Source organism: Colobus angolensis, unplaced genomic scaffold (assembly GCF_000951035.1).
Source record: "Colobus angolensis palliatus isolate OR3802 unplaced genomic scaffold, Cang.pa_1.0 Scaffold221, whole genome shotgun sequence".
NCBI lineage: Eukaryota > Metazoa > Chordata > Mammalia > Primates > Cercopithecidae > Colobus > Colobus angolensis.
The window spans coordinates 1,741,322-1,760,718 of record NW_012115389.1 but is presented as its reverse complement, the minus strand read 5'-3'; the positions used below and the strand labels follow the sequence as shown (position 1 = coordinate 1,760,718).

The window sequence follows — 19,397 nt, the reverse complement described above, 5'->3', positions numbered from 1 at the left end:
TTTTTAAGACAGAGTCTCGCTCTGTCACCTAGGCTGGAGTGCAACGGCACAATCTCGGCTCACTGCAAGCTCCACCTCCCGGGTTCAAGCGATTCTCCCGCCTCAGCTTCCTGAGTAGCTGGGATTACAGGCACCTGCCACCACGTCCAGCTAATTTTTATATTTTTAGTAGAGACGGGGTTTCACCCTGTTGGTCAGGCTGGTCTTGAACTCCTGACCTTATGATCCGCCCACTTCAGCCTCTCAAAGTGCTGGAATTACAGGTCTTTTTTTTCTTTTTTAGCCCATATCTCTCCAAGAAGAGACACTCCCCCCACCGACTTTTATGTATGTAACATTTAAAACTAACATTTCTACATTTTAAGCAATAAAAGCCACAAAGAGAACTAAACGCATACACAGTGCTCACTGCGGGCGTCCTGATCAAACCTTAAATACTTTATGGAAGAAAAGTGCCAATATCCTTGGCCAAATATATTAAAATAAGCATTTACAATCCCATTAGAGATTTTCTAAACAGTGACTTTGAAAAGGGAGGAAAAACACTTGGGACATTTCAGAACTTAAGAAAATGTGCCCCCCTCTATGGGGGTGGATTGTTCGTTTGTTTACAGGGGAGTGTGGATAGTGGGGTGAGACAAAACATTACCTGCTGCCAATCATAGAGTTTATCTACTGATCTGTCATCATGGATATGAGCAGGGTCTGTTTTGGAAGACAGTCTTCTATTGTAAGGAAAACAATTGGTTCTTAAGAAAAACTGTTAAAATGGTTGCAAAGAAGATGAAAACTTACCAGTAGCCATGGTAACTCTGGGATAGAGGCTGGTCAGGAAACCACATATATTTACAGAAAAATTAAACTGAAGAATCAACAAGATGTCTAAATTTCATACAGTGTGACATCAAGGCTCCAAGAGAGAACTACCATCTCTGGTAAAAGCAGTCTATTCAATATTGAAATAGTCTCACATTGTGACATCAATCTTTTCTTTTTATTTAACAGCTTCTACCTCAAAGTTCCCGGTGCAAAAATGAAATCAACATCCTTTATGCTCTGAAAATGAGTTGGTAGATTATTCTTTAAATATTTCATTTTAGCATTCAAGATATCACAGTAAATACTACAGGAGTTAGCAATACTTTACTAATGTGTAAGAAATACTGGTTCATGCAATGTTCCCTGGGTTGGCACAAGATGAAAAAGACAAAGGCTCTGCTGCTGAGGAGCTCAGACGGGTAAATAAACATCACATGTCATTGTGATAAGAACGCAGATAGAATTGTGCAGATGAGGTTTCTTAGACACCCTTGATGGTACCTGTGCTTTTCCATAAGAGAATTGAGAAAGGCTTCACAGAAGAGGTAATGATTAAATTGGGTTGAAAATGGGCAGTTGTTTGCCAGATGGAGACCTGGACAAAGGCGATCTCATTCAGAGCGGGGATAAAAGCATGCAGGGGCACGATACAAATGTAGACCAGAATGGACATATCAGATGTTGCAGGGCTGGACCAGGAGATTAAAACAGGCAGCAAAGTATGTGTTATCCAAGAAAACAATGAGGTGGACTCCAAATGTAGAATACACCTCCTTTAGGATGGTATAAGCTTTCCATGCTTTGTTTTCACCATTCATAATGGGAATGGCAACGACCTACTTCACAAGGATGTGAAACAAAAAATAAAAGCTTGTGACAAAAAGGCACATATTATTACAGATGCGTAGTTGAATGGAAGGGCAAGTTGGCTGCACATTAAAATTCCGATTCCAAATTTACCAAAGAGCTTTTTATTTCCACCTGAGTAAATAGAGACTTTTCCTTTGCCATTATTACAAAACCTCATACATTACCTTGTCACTTCCTCCTCACAACGGTCCTTGAAGGTAAGCAGGGGAGTTGTTATTAGTCATTCTTGTTTCATTTACAAGCAAACAGTTATCGGGGTTGACTTACACAGGACCCACAACTCAAATTTATTAGAACTAGGATTGGGACTCACATCTTCTGACTTCCTGTCTCAGGCTCATTTTCACTCTGCAATGACATTTCTCTTTACATAGAAGAGTTAATTGTGGTATTGCAATTGTTTACACAAATGATTTTTCTTTAAGGTTTGGAAAACTAAACCTCCTAGTACAATCCAGTGCATTGAGTATAAATGCCCTCTCTAAGGCATCATCCCACAGCTATCACTCCATAGGAGCTGTTGCCCAGACTCCTGAGTTTGCAGTAGAATTTGATGAAGAGTAACTTCTCAATTCCCTGGAATTTGAGATGAACAAAAAGGAGTTGTTATAGAAGGTTTTGACAGCAAAGTGTGAAAGAGGAAGGACAAAAGTAACACTGCTAATGACTGCAGACAGGGTGTTGCTATGGCTGAGGGGGGCTGTCCTAAGAAGTATGACTTTCTTCCATTAGCAAAGATACCTTGGGGAGAGGGCAACAAGGAAAGGAGAATAGAACTGATGTTTCGCTTACAAAAGACTACCCACCCCCCAAAAAAACTAAAACCCCAAGCCAAAAAGACACCAGAAGATGGGCTGGTAACCACATAACATACAACATTTCAGACACATAGAAACTCAATGTTAAACCTATGATTTGAACTTCACCTCTTTCATTTCTACATTTTTATAATAGAATACGGTTTTGAGTGGGGTATGTGGGGATGGGGACAGTGGTTAGAAATTTGTGTATGGAAATGTTATAAAACACTTGCCTAAAAATACCCCATGTTGCCCCTCTAAAGGCCCACCCCGCATTTTGTAATCATGTGCCGTGTGTCATGAAACAAGTATTTCATTTGGCTTAAGCTTTTGTTTCATGAACTTAAACTCAAGTAAAATAATCAGCTATCAAGTATCTGTCCACTAGATGGCTGTGTTACCTTTATAAATACAATATTTAAACCAAGTCAGAAGAAAGCAAAAACTGAAAAAAATTTCTGTGGGTAAATATCCTTATTTGGAAAAAGAATCTATTCATTCACTTAAGGAGTTTTGATAATTATATCTTTCTAAGGAATCTAAAAGGAGTCATTCAGTTTTTCAGTGAGTGTAATAATCGAAATCGAAGAGGATAAACTTAATCTTGGGAGGTTTGCATAACTGCAATCATTTTTCATTTTTGATATTTACAAAATATTCTGAATAGACTCCGGCCCAAAGTCATTTGATTTAGGAATACTTTTGTCTTAAAAACAGGCAGGCATAATGTTATCATCATTGTCATTATCCTTTCTGATAAGAAATCATTTTGCATTCCACTGTCTCATGCTGGGATAATACGGAACTTAGGTCGTACATTCTTAGAACAAATAAATTAGAAAAGGGTTTTAACTACCAACAGGTAGGAAATACTTTTTATTTAAAATGTTTTCAAAGAGCCATCCTGAGAATGGATTCTCCACACTATTTCTATTTCAATTCCAGTTTGGGTGATATGTAAACATTCATTTCTTCTTTTGACCCATGGAAACTGAAGACAAATTTCTTCATTCTCTGATTCTCTCTCTCTCTGTTGCCAATTTCTTTCTATATATGCATCTGTTCGAAAAGATGGGTATCAAAAATTCCCTCTTTTTGTCTATATTAAATTTTCATTTGAAACCCCAAGCCCTGGATTTTCGGCTCATGGACACATTGATTTCATCTGGAATGCCAACTTCATTTAACAAGTAATTACCTGGTGCAAATCGAAATCTACTCTGTACGTTTATGTTCAGTTAGATGACCAAAGCTTCTTATTTAGCATAGAGTTTCTTTATTCTTCCTTAAAATTAAGAGAACTACAGGTCTGAATACAAAGATACATAATACATGCCAGGCCAGGCATGGTAGCTCACGCCTATAATCCCAGCACTTTGGGAGGCCGAGGTGGACAGATCACCTGAGCTCAGGAGTTCGAGATCACCCTGGGCAACATGGCAAAGCCCTGTCTCTATTTTGTCTAAAATCCAAACAATTAGCTGGGGCACGCATAGCCCCAGCTACTTGGGAGACTGAGGCACGAGAATCGCTTGAGTCCCAGAGGTGGAGGCTGCAGTGAGCCGAGATGCTGCCACTGCGCTCCAGCCTGGGCTACAGAGTGAGAGTTCATCTAAATAAAATAAAATAAAATAAAAATAAAAATAAAAAATACACGCCAATCATCAGAACCTTCTACACCTCAGTTCTCGCGTTGATTAAAATCCTATTTTAAGCTATTCCTTCAACCCACTGTAATTTTACCTATAATTTATAACTAAGTGAATGCCTTAGTGGGAAAGCAAATATCTTAGATGTGAAAAGGCCAGATGGACTTCTATTTAGTTAGGAGCAATAACAGTGTTACTCTTATTAAAATAGCATGCAATCGTCTATGTCAAGCGCATTAGTTCAGTTGGAGCTCAAGCTTCTGACTTTAGAAGGCTGGGTCCCTATCATAAAAAGGAGAGTGAAAAAGTTAAAACCCTGTTAGTGAATATTCAGAAATATATCTGATAGCTGGCAGGAATGCTCATTCACCTACCCATCCATGTTTCTCTCGCATTTTCCAGTTTGTGTGTGTGTGTGTGTGTGTGAATACATATGGGATGAATGTGCGGGGCTTCCTTGGGAACAGACACCATGGAAGACAACAATCTTGATCTGTAGAGAAACAGAACCCTGCTATATAAAAGTTACAAACTCTGGGAGCCCTGTGGCTGTGCAGTGCATGCTCCAGGGCTGTCCTGACTTATACCTGTGCTGATTAATGTGAGAGTTGGGGAGAAAGGGTGAGTGATACAGACTGAAGAAACAGCATCTGCTACCTTAACTGACAACACGCAAACAGAGCATTGCCAAGCCTGCAACAGCCACATCCTACACAGACTGGTAAATTTCGCTGGGCCTGAGACATGCAAAGGGACAGAAATAATACCTATCAATAAAGGATTACGCAGGGATTTATGTACATTAGTAATCTCATTTTACTGAGGAAGAAACTGAGACTCAGAGGTAGTAAGTAACTTGCCAAAGGTTTCATAGTTACATGTGATAAAACTGGAATGTACCCAGGTCTGTAAAATTCCAGTGCCATTGGTCTTTCCTTATCCCATATAGCCTCTTGAAAGTCAGCTTTCTGAGGAAGACACGCCATTAGAATTTGTGTGTAATTGTCAAATATGGCAAGACTACCTCTAGAACAAAACACTTGAAGTTACTGTTCCACTATTACTATGGAATTGGCAGTTAAATGGCTCTGCATTTTTAAATAATCTATATTGCTTTGGCTGGGAGCAGTGGCTCACACCTGTAATCCCAGCAATTTGGGAGGCTGAGGCAGGCAGATCACTTGAGGTCAGGAGTTTGAGACTAGCCTGGCCAACATGGTGAAACCCTGTCTCCACTAAAAATACAAAAAAAAAAAAAAAAAAAAATTAGCCAGGTGTGGTGGTGTGCACCTGTAGTCCCAGCTACTCGGGAGGCTGAGGCAAGAGAATCGCTTGAACCTGGCAGGCAGAGGTTGCAGTGGGCCAAGACTGCACCACTGCACTCCAGCCTGGGTGACAAAGCAAGACTCTCTCTCTCTCTCAAAAAATAAAAAAGTATATCACTTTATACACAAAGTGTCAGTGACAGAAATTTGTGTTTCACTTAGGAACAGATGTTCCCATGCAAAAGGATGTAGATTAATACATAATATATTAATATCGGAAACAAAGATATGGATTTTATAGCATTTATACATGCTATAATTTATAGCACCCAGTCCAGCAGAATTATAAAATCAATTTCATTTTCACAAAAAGTGAATCTGATTGCCTTATCTGACAAAAACAGAACAAGTAATTCTTGAATCATGTGCTAAAATAGCAGGCAGATTGTAATAGGTCTACCACACCTAGACCATGAAAGACAGTAGGTTAGGCCCATAAGAAATAATGAAGAATTTTAATGGGAGAAGCAAAAGTAGGGCTAATACTTAATTTAATCAGGTGTAACACAACTATGAAATTTTATAAATAAGGGTAGCAAAGAAGTCAACCTCATTTTTGCATTATTGATTAGAATTTTCTGGAGGAAGTTCTTAAATATTGTGCAGGTAGCTAATAAAGCTGACCTGGATTTAGAACGGCTGAATTTCATATTGCCTTGGAAAATGAATAATTTGCTTTGAATGAGTCAGGAAGGAAACTCCAACTTCTCTCAAAGCAAACCTTCACCCTGAAGGAGGAGCATATGGGGTCTCAGAGCCTTTAAAGAGGGGCTCACTCATTTTCTCTGTCAGGAGCTTTTCTTTCTCCAAGTTCTTCCTTGTTGTACATCTTACAGAGAAGCTTGGTTCTCTCAAAGTTCACCAAGAAGCCCCTCTGGTTGGTCAAATCACAAAATGTTTTATGATTCTTATTGTGTTGGACTTCCCTGGTATATGTGCAACCTCAGACTTCCCTTTGTGAAACTCTCAATTCTCTTGGCTTCTGTAACAGTCCCTTGCTGTGTTTTATTTTATTTCTCGAAGACAGGGTCTCACTCAGGCTGGAGTGCAGTCATGTGATCATGGCTCACTGCAGCCTCAACTCTTGGGCTCGAGTCATCCTCCTACATCACTCTGAGTAGCTGGGACTACAGGTGTGTACTACCACACTCGGCTAATTTTTAAATTTTTTTGTAGAGATGGGGACTCACTATGCTGCCTAGGCTGGTCTCGAACTCCTGGGTTCAAGCTTTCCTCCTGCCATGTCCTCCCAAAGTGCTAGGATTATAGTTGTGGGCCACTGTACCTGGCCCCCTTGCTGCATTTTGCACGTCATTCCTCACATCACCTCTTCTCTACGTTCTGTGTTTGCAACTCTCACTCCTCCATTGTTCTTTAAATGTGGTGCATCCTGAGGTTTCTGTCTGTAGCTCCCTGCTTTTCACCCTGGAATACTCACCAGGGCCAATCATTCTAATCTCTTGCAACTGATGAGTCCCAGATTGTCATATTTCATCCATGCTTGCCTTGCAAGCTTCAAATTCGTTTATACAACTAACTCTTGGATACCTCAATCAGAGCAAGTTGAACTCGTCTTTGTATCCTTGGCCTAAATAACTTCCTATTGCAGTGTCCTCTCATTTGATGGGATCACCAGCAACCCAGCTACTCATGCAAGCAATATGGAGTCATCCTTCTCTTTCTCGTCTATCACTAATTCTTGGCAGTATATCCTAATTTTTTCTTGAAAATGCACTTCTCTCCATCCCTTTTATTGTCTCCTTATGTTGGGCCTCACCATGTCTCACCAAGGCTATTATAAAAGTCTCTTAACATCCCCTTTACTTTTTGTATTTTCCTTCCAAACATTTTCCATTCCCTCAGGAGAACACTTAAAATATAAAATGGACTTTGTCCCCTCCTTACTTAAAACTCTTTAATTGCTTCCCATCTCTAAAAAGGTGTAAACTCCTTAATGAGGTGTAAAAGATATTTGATTATTTGTCACTGCCTATCTCGCTAGTCTTCTATTTTGTTCTTCTTGATTTTGTATCCCACAAATACTAAACAGATTTAGTGCTCCCTACCCAAATTCATGCCCCTCTGTACTACTAATTAGTACTACTACTTTTAAAACACACACACACACACACACACACACACACACACGGGTGCATGAAGAAAAATGGTGCATAAAAAAAATCTGGTGACCTGGGAGAATATGCCTGTAATTTTTGAAAAGAATTTCTGTGACACAAGTTTCTATATTTCATAAAGTGGGCTCAAATGGCAAATCCAAATCCATCACCCATTCAACAAATGTTAAATGCCTACTAATATTGACCAAATAATGTAAGCCAAAATGTATTTATATACATATACATATATATATATAATTTATTTATTATTTTTCATTTTTTTGGAGACAGAGTCTCTCTCTGTAACCCAGGCTGGAGTGCAGTGGCGTGATCTTGGCTCACTGCAGCCTCAGCCTCCCAGGTTCAAGCAATTCTCCTGCCTCAGCCTCCTGAGTAGCTGGGATTAGAGGGACACGCCACCACACCAGCTAATGTTTGTATTTTTAGTAGAGACGAGATTTCACCATGTTGGTCAGGCTGGTCTTGAACTCCTAACCTCATGACCCACCCACCTCAGCCTCCCAAACGGCTGGGATTACAGGCATAAGTCACCATGCCTGGCCTATGTTTTGCTATTTTGATGCATGAAACTTCAGTTACCTGTTTACAAAAATGCCTGGCAGCAATGACCAATATTGAGCTTTGTGAATTCAAACACAAGATCTATGTACTATAATTTTTACTGAAGGTATTAACCTAAAAAACAAAAACACGGGGCAGACAGGAGTATCACTCGTATAAAAGTTGGTGAGTCAAACGCTGACCTTTCATGTGTTCAGCCTTTTCTAGGGCAGAGGGTATGAACAGCACCAGCCCACTACCAAGGTCATCCCTGAAGCTCTGGTACCTCCTGGCCCATCCAGACATAGACAGTCCTCACCACATTGCCACGTAGGGTGAGTCAGCTTTGATTGAAATTTGGATTTTTTGTCTGGGTCTGAACCTTGAAGCTGACTGGGGTATCTGGGGTCAGCAGATCTCACCGTGCACAGCCCTGTCACCAAATGCACCTGCCACCTCTTTATCTACAGTTTCTTCCTCCTGTCCTCTTGGGACTCTGGATTTCTTCACCAGAGTGAGGCTCCTTCTACCATTAACTCTCATTCAGTCCACAGTCCTATTGTCCACTCTGGTTTTGTGTATATGGCCTGAGAAACTTGGGTTCATTTTGATAGATATCTTTTGATTGTGTAAAGTTGATATAACTGATAAAGACATTGAGGAAATGTACCCATGCCATGGCAAGATGGAGTTTCCAAACTGGAGACTTCTGTATTGCTTCTTTGTAAGTAGTATGTATGACGGTCTGTTTACAAGTACTCTGGAAATCCTGTGCAGTGTGAGTTACTCTGCAGGAATAACGTATTCTGCCATGTGAGAGGAATCAGCTCTCCGAGGGTGACAGGCACAGAGGAAACCATGTATTCCCTGGTGCCTCAGATGAAATGATTCACCTTGCATGTGTGAGGAGTTTTATTTCCAGGGAGTGGTTTCTTTACCATGGTGCAGGCATGGATTTTTGTTTTTCCTTTCAAAAAATATCCTTTGACTTTTAAAGCATGCATCTTAGTATTTCCTTTGGCAGAGAGCTAAAGTGTGACAGCATCAGAGGATAAAATAGGACATTATTTTTGCACTGTTTTGAATTATAGAGGCCATGGTACTTGTTAGAAATGGAGGGAGGGGCAGTCCAAAGCATATTTATGAAGCACTTAACATTTACTTAGTGAGATCCATCCCATGGTCTGGAAACTCTGGGAACTAATGTATCCAAAAGAGAGACAATTTTAGCTTTCCAAAGGCTAGTTAATTTACTAAATTCAGTCTGTGACCAATCTCTCCTGAGAAGAGTCCAGTGCAGTGGGCCAAATCTCGTGGGCAATACCCAGGAGTGCATGAGATTGTGAATTCAAATGGTAAAGTTGTATTTGGAAATGGCTCATATCAAACCTGGAAATAAAAAGTTTGGAAGTGTCACATTAAAATGAACCAAACAATGGACTAGACATTCAGCGGCTTGCATCTCAGTTCCACTTCACTCCCTAATGGGTCTACTGACATCAGCAAGCCATCAGTTTTCTTACCTGTAAAAATAGATACAACATTTTCCAAACATTGTTTGTTGTTGCTGTTGTTTTTTCAAATGAAAGCTTATACCTAAGTCTAATTTATAAAGTAGCTAAAGACAGAACCATTCTCTTGGTAACTGCAAGCTGGAGCCAGGGCTATGGCCAGTGATATTTCATTCTTCTCCTCTCCACAGCCATCATCTCACTACCATGATGTGCCAAGCAGAGGGCAACATAAACATTTTGGAGATGGGAGCTGAGGTCTCTGGAGTTCTAATTTTTACACAGGTAACCCTGTCTTGCTTGATGGGACACCCACAGAAGCATCCAGTATTAATAGAGGAATTAGTACCTGAAGATTTCATGTGAAAAAGTAGCATGAGTTATTTTAATGCAACCTCTGAATGATGTTGCAAGAGAGTTCGTAGGACAATTTGAAAATGAGCTTCAAGCTCATAATAAACTTTGAAAGCTCTGTGGCCATTTTTGATGCCCCTCCTTTTTGTAAGCACACAGCAGTTTCTAGTCTGCCCTGCATTTTTGTATGTGTTATCTCACGTGTGAGCATCTGAACAACCTCACTGCTTCACACTGTCCTGACTGAAGGCAGTTTGAGAGGAGCCTTCAGTATCTTTCAAAGATTTCTTTCTTATAAAGAAAAGGGAAGAAGGTTACTATCTCAAGAAATAACACATTCCACTTGCCAGTGTCAACCTTGAACCCGTAGACAAATGGTCTTGACAAAATGGTCTCTTCACCCTAGCTTAGTCCCATGAATAGAAGGTCTTGCATGTTTATAGATTGTCCGTTTTATGCCCTGGATTTAGGTATCCATTGCTTATGTATTTAAGGATGTTAATGGTTCTAAACCTCATCCTCCTGTTTTCTCTTCTTTAATTGCAAGGGCTATGAGGAGAAAAAGGAGATAAGGAGAGAGACTGATGTAGGGGGGAGAAAGTGCCTCTATGATAGAGATAGAGAATGGTCAGTCTAAGTCACTATGAAGCCTGTCTAAACAGTTTAGAATTTTCAAAGAAACTGGGGAACAATTCAGCAGTTATGTACTCACTGTCTGTATCCTCCCCTCCAAAAATGTGATAGTAATATTATAAAGACAGGAATCAATTTAAAAATGAGAGAAGAGCTGACAATGAAATATGAATGAGAAGTGCAAATTTGAGGAAAATGTTACATTGTTAAAAAACCCGTAACATGAAGCTTAGGGTGAAGTATTTGTACTTATTACTAGATATAGAAATTTATTTTCCTACCACTCTATTTCCTTAAAAGGAAGTAAATTCAGCCACATGACAACTGCTCCCATTCACGAATGACAGTTACTTCATATTTTGATTTCTAACATTTTTTTTTAGTCCCTAAATTACATTTTTAGTGTTTCTTTTTGTTCTGCTCCTTTGACCTAGCCTGGAAAATCTGAAGAACATTTATTTCTTTTTCTTTTTAGTCCAAAAAGCCTTTATAATTTTCTTTTATAAACCTGAAGTACAAAAATAATGGTACTTTAAAAACATATGGGTAAAGGACATTTTCATTTGTAATAAGACAATATAGTCATAATTAAAATCCATGGTTCAAGGAACTTTAACTTTTATCCTTTAAAAAAAAATTAAGTGGCCAGGCACAGTGGCTTATGCCTGTAGATCCCAGCACTTTGACAGGTTGAGGCATGAGGATTGCTTGAGCCCAGGAGTTCAAGACCAGCCCAAGCAACATAGCAAGATGCTGACTCCACTGAAAAAAAAAAAAATTAGCCAAGTGTGGTGCATGCACCTGTAGTCCCAGCTACTGGGGAGGCAGAGGAGGGAGGATCATTTGAGCCCAGGAGTTGGAGCTTGCAGTGAGCTGTGATTTTGCCACTGCAATCAAGCCTGCATGACAGAGCAGATTTTGTCTCAAATATAAATAAATACATAATAATCAAGTGGTTTATAATTATCAGAAATTATCTATCATTTGTCATATACAGAAGGACTTGTAAATTTACAGACTATACATTTTATGGCCTAGACTTGGGCATCCAATATTCATTGACAACAAATGCAGTTCCTGACAAGGGTATTGCTAGTCTAGAGCTAACAGAGCATGGAGCCAATGTACCCAATGTTTGGGGATCCACTCTAGAGGTGTAGAGAGTTGATGCAGCTTCCAAAAGCTATTTTTTTCTTCAGCCATTGTCTGTGTACTGCAATAATCTCATGCTCATGTGTTAATGTTAAATGTTCTGTTATTTAATACATCCTTTAAAAATTGATAAAAACAAATCTCACTAAATATTTATATGGCAGCTAATACATATAGCACAAAGAAACTTCAGTATTCTATCTGTTCTGGTGTTTTAATCTCAAAGCAATTCAGAAATAAGTTTTGGCAGCTAAGGAAAATTATATACTGATTACAGGAACCTGGTATAGTGCAAATGAGCAATAGAAGTCTATTCCTCAACCTTGTGTAACAATATATTGGTGATGTTTTATACAGAACTTAAAATAAAATAGCTTTCTTTTCCAAGATAATTTTTGTGTTATAGCTACAAACTGATCTTTTTTAAAAACATTATTTCTTTAAAGTGATCTTTATTTTTCAATATGAAGTGTTCCATAGCCCAGGGAGCTAACTCTTATTAAATGCTTACTATGTGTCAGACACTGTTCTCGGCTTGTTATGTATTTTATCTCATTTAATTTTACAATGACCTTATGAGGCAGGGATTTTTATTACTGGCAATTAACTAACTTGCTGGAGGTCATGCAGATAGAGATGGGTGAGGATAAGATTTGAAGTCCGGCAGTCTGACTTCAGAACCACTATAGTAAGTCACTACATGGTACTTCACAGATTAAGACCAGAGCTAGATAATCTCTTTAGGCATGACACAGAAAAAGATTACACAACTATGACTGAAATATTTACTTCATCTCAAACTTTGTTTCCTCTACCTTAAATTATTAAGGCTTAAGAATGAAATAAAACTAATTATGTATATGATGTGATTTGGCTGTGTCCCCACCCAAATCCCATTTGAATTGTAGCTCTCACAATCCCATCTGTCATGGGAAGGATGTGGTGGGAAGTAACTGAATCATGGGGATGGTTTTTTCCCATGCTGTCCTCATGACAGTGGATAAATCACATGAGTTCTGATGGTTTCATAAAGGGCAGTTCCCCTGCACATGCACTCTTGCCTGCCACCATGTAAGATGTGCCTTTGATCCTCCTTTACCTTCTGCCATGATTATGAGGCCTCCCCAGTCCTGTGGATCTGTGAGTCCACTAAACCTCTTTTTCTTTATAAATTACCCAGTCTCGGGTACTTCTTTATAGCAGTATAAAAATGGACTAATACAGTATGACTTTCTGTAACAAAGAATCATCATCTGGGAAGCAATACTGATATTATAAAAACTACTTAAGCTTTCCAGATTACTGCAATATCTGATGTTTTTCTGGAACTGGAGTTTTCCAGAGTGGATGGAGCTTGTTCATCACCAAGGTACCACTCTAGTACAGCCCTCTTTACCTTCTATTTTGGCCCCAATGATACAACGTTTTGCCATACCAAAAACAAAACAACAACAACAACAAAAAGACCTCAATATATGTTGGGAAACTGTAGAGATAATACACAGAGAGATGACGCCGACATAGGGTCCTTTCTTTAGGTTCTGAATTAGTCTGGGGAGACCCAGAAGACCACTGTTGGGCTAGAAGATCCACTTGTAAACTGGATTTTAAAAGACCCCAAAATGTATGGTTCAAAAAGTCTAGCATCCCTTTGAAGAATCTCACCTGCATAAATGTTAGGTACTTTATGAATCTGGAACTCGAGCAGGTTCTCTGAGTTCCCTGGGTCATGGGCGTTTAGCACTAGACGGCCCCTTGGGAATTAGCTTGTCTAATTCTTCATCTTTTTGCCAATGAGGAAATCAAAGAACAAAGAGATTATGAGTTTGCATGATGTCCCAGAGCCTGCCAGTGATAACACTGCAATGGGAAGTAGGTTCTCTGGCTCTAATTTCAGGATTTTTCAATGAACTGAGTTGGACTTCATTCCAAGCACAGCCACTGACCTTTTAGATAGGTGGTTGTGAGTGAGTGACTCTTTTCTCTCTGTCCTTATTGGCAGGAATTCTGGGCAGAGGTTGTTACCCTGACTTACAGTTATCTGGTCATACAGCTGAATGCTCAACACCCTATCAAGTAGCAGCAGAGAACTAAAAAAAAAAACACATACACACATTCAATACTACATGCAGTGTTACCAGATGTTATTTTAATGTTCTTGACTGTAACATTGGAGAATATTGCTTATTGATAAATACTTACGTAACTAAAATCTTATTTTCACCCAAATCTTTAAGAAGCATGAATGGAGAAAAACATGATATAAAACACACCTCTTCTTTTTTTTTTTTTTTTTTTTTACCCTTATTGTCAATTTAAATGTAGATTTGGGGGAAATATATATTTTCTTTGTGGAAGTGTTTGCATTAAACCAATGATAGACTTCAATAAGTCCTACTTGCAAAGAAAGAACAAAAAAAGACATGTTGAGAAGTTTCTACAGTTCTGAGATCTGGCATGCCTGTTCACGCTAGTGCCTGCCAAGCCTAGGTGTGGCATCCTACAGGTAACATGACATACCAGGAGCAGCTGCAACAACAGCACCAACAAAAGCAACAGGTGTTGTTGGGCCTCTGGTTTCCAGGTGCTTGAGACACAGCAGGTGTTCCTTCATTTTGGGACTGCTGCCTTTTTCGCATTTCAGCTACTTCAGGACCCAACTGGCTGAAAGAGATTAAAAAAAACAAAAATTGGGTATGAAAAAAGCAATAAGGATAAGTTACCTATGTTGAAGGAAGTCTCATTTCACTAAGAGAGGAGGGAGATAATTTAAGAAAAGGTAAAATAAGGAAGCTTGAGAAGTCAAACTAAAAATTCTCGGGAAAACTTTTTAGAAGAATATACTAAAAACTTTGGGGAGGAACGTCTACCATGATCTGCTGCATAAAATTATAGCAACAAAGTTGCCATGTAATCAAGATTGTTGGTAAAGTAAATATGATAAGGTTTGAAAATTTATTTTTAACTTCCTTCTTTATTCAAAAATGATTAAGTCTGCCTTTTTTATGGACACCATTCAGTGATTATAGAGGGTATATGTAACTCGTTTTTCCACTAATGTTTACAGTAAGATAAACTGAGCTTTACAAATGATTGTTGCATGGCTTCTAACTATATAAGAGTATGAGGAAGATCAAGTTTATTCCTGGCCCCCTCTCACTTCCTTTGAAACACTCAATATCCTTTTTGGCACTTTTGACTCATCCCCCAGAGGCCTAACCTTAATAACATTACCAAAGGGCCTTATTTTCTGTTAGGTGTCAGTGTTGCAAAGGCATTAGCTTCTCTTCCTCCATCCCCCAAATTTATTGTTATTTAATGGAGACTCGGGGGAAAATAAAAGTCATCAAATTCAGGGGAATTACTCTGGTGGAATTTATATATCATGGCAGATAAAATAAATATTGGGATACAGAGTGTCTTATCTGTGATCTTACAAATAAGGCCAAATGAGTTGCTACCTATTTATAGGACCAATCCTGATCTAAGACTGTGTTGAGGATTAAAATAAAAAGTTTCATCTTAGAGTGGTATCAAATTTAGCATGAACTCTTAGAAAAAGTAATGCAATCTACTGAATGATGTTTTTCATAAATAGGTCATGTATGTAAATCATACACATATATCGTCAAATGTGTGGCTGAGAGCAGTACTTATTAAAACTATAAAGTGCTTCAGGTTATTTTGGCATTATGAGCTCATTATTTTAAAATGATATTTTCAGTTCTGAACACAATGATAAACACTTTAAAAAATACTGTGTTCTTGAAAACGAGATAACCACATTTTTCGACCAGAAACAGAGCAGAGAACCACAGTGGTAGGTAAATGGGGTCTAAAGCCACAGTCATTCTGCAATTCAGATATTGAAACAGAAGCGGGCAAAGGTCCCACACTCCAGTAAGGTGTCAGATGCTCCCCTAGGAGGAATGGGAGTCTGATTCCAGGTTGCCCACATAAAATCAGGGGCTGTGATTGTGCCATTCACAAAAAAAGTACTGAAAAAATAATTTCTGCTATTCAGTAATGCCTAGCTGCAGAAAGGGTAGGATGCAGAAAAAGCCATCCACATTAGACTTCAGCCAATCAGCTTATTTGTTCAGTGACTGCGTCAGGGAATTTTCCAAAATCACTGCCAGATGTCAGGGAATCCTGAGATACTGATAAAAGAGCTGCTTCAAGACTAAGGGTCTTAAGGGGATTAGTGGAAAGAAATGAAAAGCATTACATTATGAAGAGTAAGTGACAGTAAGAAATACGTCTCTCACTCAGTGTGTTACCTGAAAGCAAAAATCCATATTAACACCAGAAAACAGATAACCAACTCAACAATTAGGAGATTAATATGTTCCTGATCAAGCGTTAATAACAGAATCACCTAAAATTAGTTTAACAAACATATATTTAAGATAAACAATGTGATAAAGAAAAGAATACAATTTAAATGGGAGAACAATAAATTAGAAAACATATCTGACTTCCCCTTTTCCAATTTGGATGCCTTTTGGATATTTGCACCTCCAGGTTTATTGCAGCACTATTCACGACAGCCAAGGTGTCCAAAACCGAGGTGTCCAAAAATAGATTAATGAATAAAGAAAATGCGGTATACATACATCATGGAATACAATTTAGCCATTAAAAAGAATGAAACCCTGTCATTCACAGCAACAGGGATGGAACTGGAAGACATTATATTAAGTGAAATAAGCAAGGAACAGAAAGTTAAATACCACATATTCTCACTCATATGTAGAAGTTTAAAAAACATTGATTTCATAGAAGTAAAAAGAAGGGCATAGCATACCAGAGGCTGCGAAGGGTAGGAGTAAAGGAGGGATATGGACACATTTTTTAAGGGATATAAAATGGCAGCTAGATAGGAGGAATAAGTTCTAGTGTTCTACATCACTGTAGGGTGACTAAAGTTAACAATAATATATAGTTTCAAATAGCTGGAAGGAGGATATTGAAAATTCCCAACAGAGTAATGATAAATGTTTGAGATGATGAGTATGTTAATGACCCTGACCTTATCACTCTACATTTTATGTACTGGAACATCATTATGTACCCCATGAATATGTACAATTATTATTTGTCAATTAAAAACAAATAATAAAATAAAATAAATTATAAAACAAAAATTGGCAAATATGAAATAAGAAAAGACATAATGGGAATGTAAAAACAAACACAAATAGCTATTAAAAGATTTACACATAATCAGCTCTTTCCCAAACAATCCCAAAGATGGTGCCAAGGAATATACTCAGAATTCAGCAAAGAGTGATAAAAAGCTAAAACATGAAAAGAGAATTGAGACCAGTAACATTGAAAGGTCCCAATATACACCCAACAAGATTTTCTTCATAAGGGGAGAAATAATGGATTGTCAGGAAAGTCATAATATTTTAAGGAAAATTGGCCAAGAACTCCCTACAACTGGAAGAAAACAAAACAGAACAAAGCCTCACATAAAGGAGTATGCCACATGCTGAGTAGGATGAATAAAAATAAAAATAAATCTACACTTATACACAAAATAGTAAAAACACATCTAGACGATAAAGACAAAAGCTGAATTACCCACACACAAGTAATACTTTGATTGACCGTGGACTTTCCATGAGCAATATTAGATGCTGAAGACAGTGGGCAATGGAGTAATGTGTTCCAAGTGCTGAGGAATAATAATCATCCTACAATTTTATATGCAGCTAAATAAAAATTCAAGAGTGAAGGTTATTTCTGATAAACTCACTGAGTAGATTACTCAAATATTTGCTGGAACCTACTTCAGTCAGAAGAAAACAAAATTAGAGGGAAGGAGTAGAATGTAAGAAACAGAACTGAAATTGGTAAAATAGGATGCTGAACTTAATGACCTGGCTAAAATAAAAGTACGTTTCTCTGTTTAGATACACTCAATAATTAAATTTAAGATTACATCAATTATGAAAATGAGTGGACTGCCCTAACCCTCTAATGAAACAGATTTTGTAGACATCTCAATGTCCCCATATTATTAAGTCCCAGAGTTATTTTGCCATCTCCTTCTGGGCCAACAGCATTTTACACTACAATGGACTGAAGTTGCCCCTCCAAAATCTATTTGTTGAACTCCAAACCCCCATTGTGATGGTATTAAAAGCTGGGGCCTTTGGGAGGTAATTAGCTCATGATAGTTGAGCTCTCATGAATGGGATTAGTGCCCTTATAAGAAGAGGCCAGAGAACTGGATTGCTTTTCCCCACCATGTGAGGATACAGAAAGACAATCTTCTACAACTAGGAAGCAGGCCCTCACCAGACACCAAATAGGCCACCACCTTGATCTTGGACTTCCCAGCCACCAAAACTGTGAGAAACAAATTTACGTTGTTTTTAAGCTACCCAACTATGATACTTTGTCTATAGTAGTCCAAACTGACTATTTTAACTCCACCCTCTTTGAAATACTTTTTTTTTTTTTTTGGAGACGAAGTCTAGCTCTGTCGCCCAGGCTGGAGTGCAGTGGCGCGATCTCGGCTCACTGCAAGCTCCACCTCCCGGGTTTAGGCCATTCTCCTGCCTCAGCCTCCCGAGTAGCTGGGACTACAGGCGCCCGCCATCTCACCCGGCTGGTTTTTGTATTTTTTAGTAGAGACGGGGTTTCACCGTGTAGCTCAGGATGGTCTCGATCTCCTGACCTCGTGATCCACCCGTCTCGGCCTCCCAAAGTGCTGGGATTACAGGCTTGAGCCACCGCGCCCGGCCTGAAATACTTTCTTCTCTTGCCTCCTGGGCACCACACTCACCTGTCTTTCTCATCATTTCTTTGCAGTCTACTTTCTTGTTTCCTTTTCATCTTCCTTGCTTCCAAATTTTGAATGGCCACAGTGTTCTTTCTTCTCTATCACTTCTTTTATGAACTCATTGAGACTTTTTTTGGTCTACCAGCTTTCTGTACAAAATCCTCAAATTTACATGCCCAGCAAAGATAATTTTCCTGAATTCAGGATGCATATATCCAACTACCTACTCAATATCTTCACTTGGCTTTCTCAAACTTAACATGCTCTAATCTGCCCTCATTATCTTTTCCTAAAAAAGTGTTCTTCCCACAGTTTTCCCAATTTTAGTGAATGAAAGCCTCATCCTTCTCATTATTCACACCAAAAAACCCTGGACTCATCCTTGACTCCTCTGTTTCATTTGGATGTCACATCAGCAGATCAGCAAATGTAAGACTTCTAAACTGGTATCTCCCACCCATCTTCTGTTTCTACCACTTCCTGTCTCCTATTACAATTCCATTTTATTCTGTTCTCAAGACAGCAGCCAATATCAGCCTTTCAAACCTAAGTTAGATAATTTCAGCAAAGACTCTTCCATTCAAATCCAATCCAAATCTTCCAGGGGCTTACTATCTTATTCAGAGTGAAGTTCTTACAGTCTGCTTTTTTGTTACTCCCCTGAATGTATCTCCTTTTCTCTGCCTCTTGTTCTCTGTTTCAATCACAATGGCCTCCTTGCTGCTCCTCAGCCATGCTTGGTACAAATTACGCGTCAAGACCTTTGTACTTGTTCCACACTTAGGGTTTCACTCCTTCAAATATTTACTG

General features: G+C 38.7%; 1 protein-coding gene across 2 annotated transcripts in view; it reads right to left on the bottom strand.

Annotated features, from left to right (window-relative positions):
* The window catches only part of RGS17 (regulator of G-protein signaling 17), a 124,858-nt gene that overhangs the window by 19,002 nt on the left and 86,459 nt on the right, over positions 1-19,397 (bottom strand). For both annotated transcript variants that reach the window (XM_011943744.1, XM_011943743.1), the window contains exon 2: positions 14,312-14,455. In XM_011943744.1, coding sequence (XP_011799134.1) covers positions 14,312-14,430 — 119 coding nt within the window. In that variant the 5' untranslated portion in view covers positions 14,431-14,455. The remainder of the gene's footprint in view (positions 1-14,311; positions 14,456-19,397) is intronic.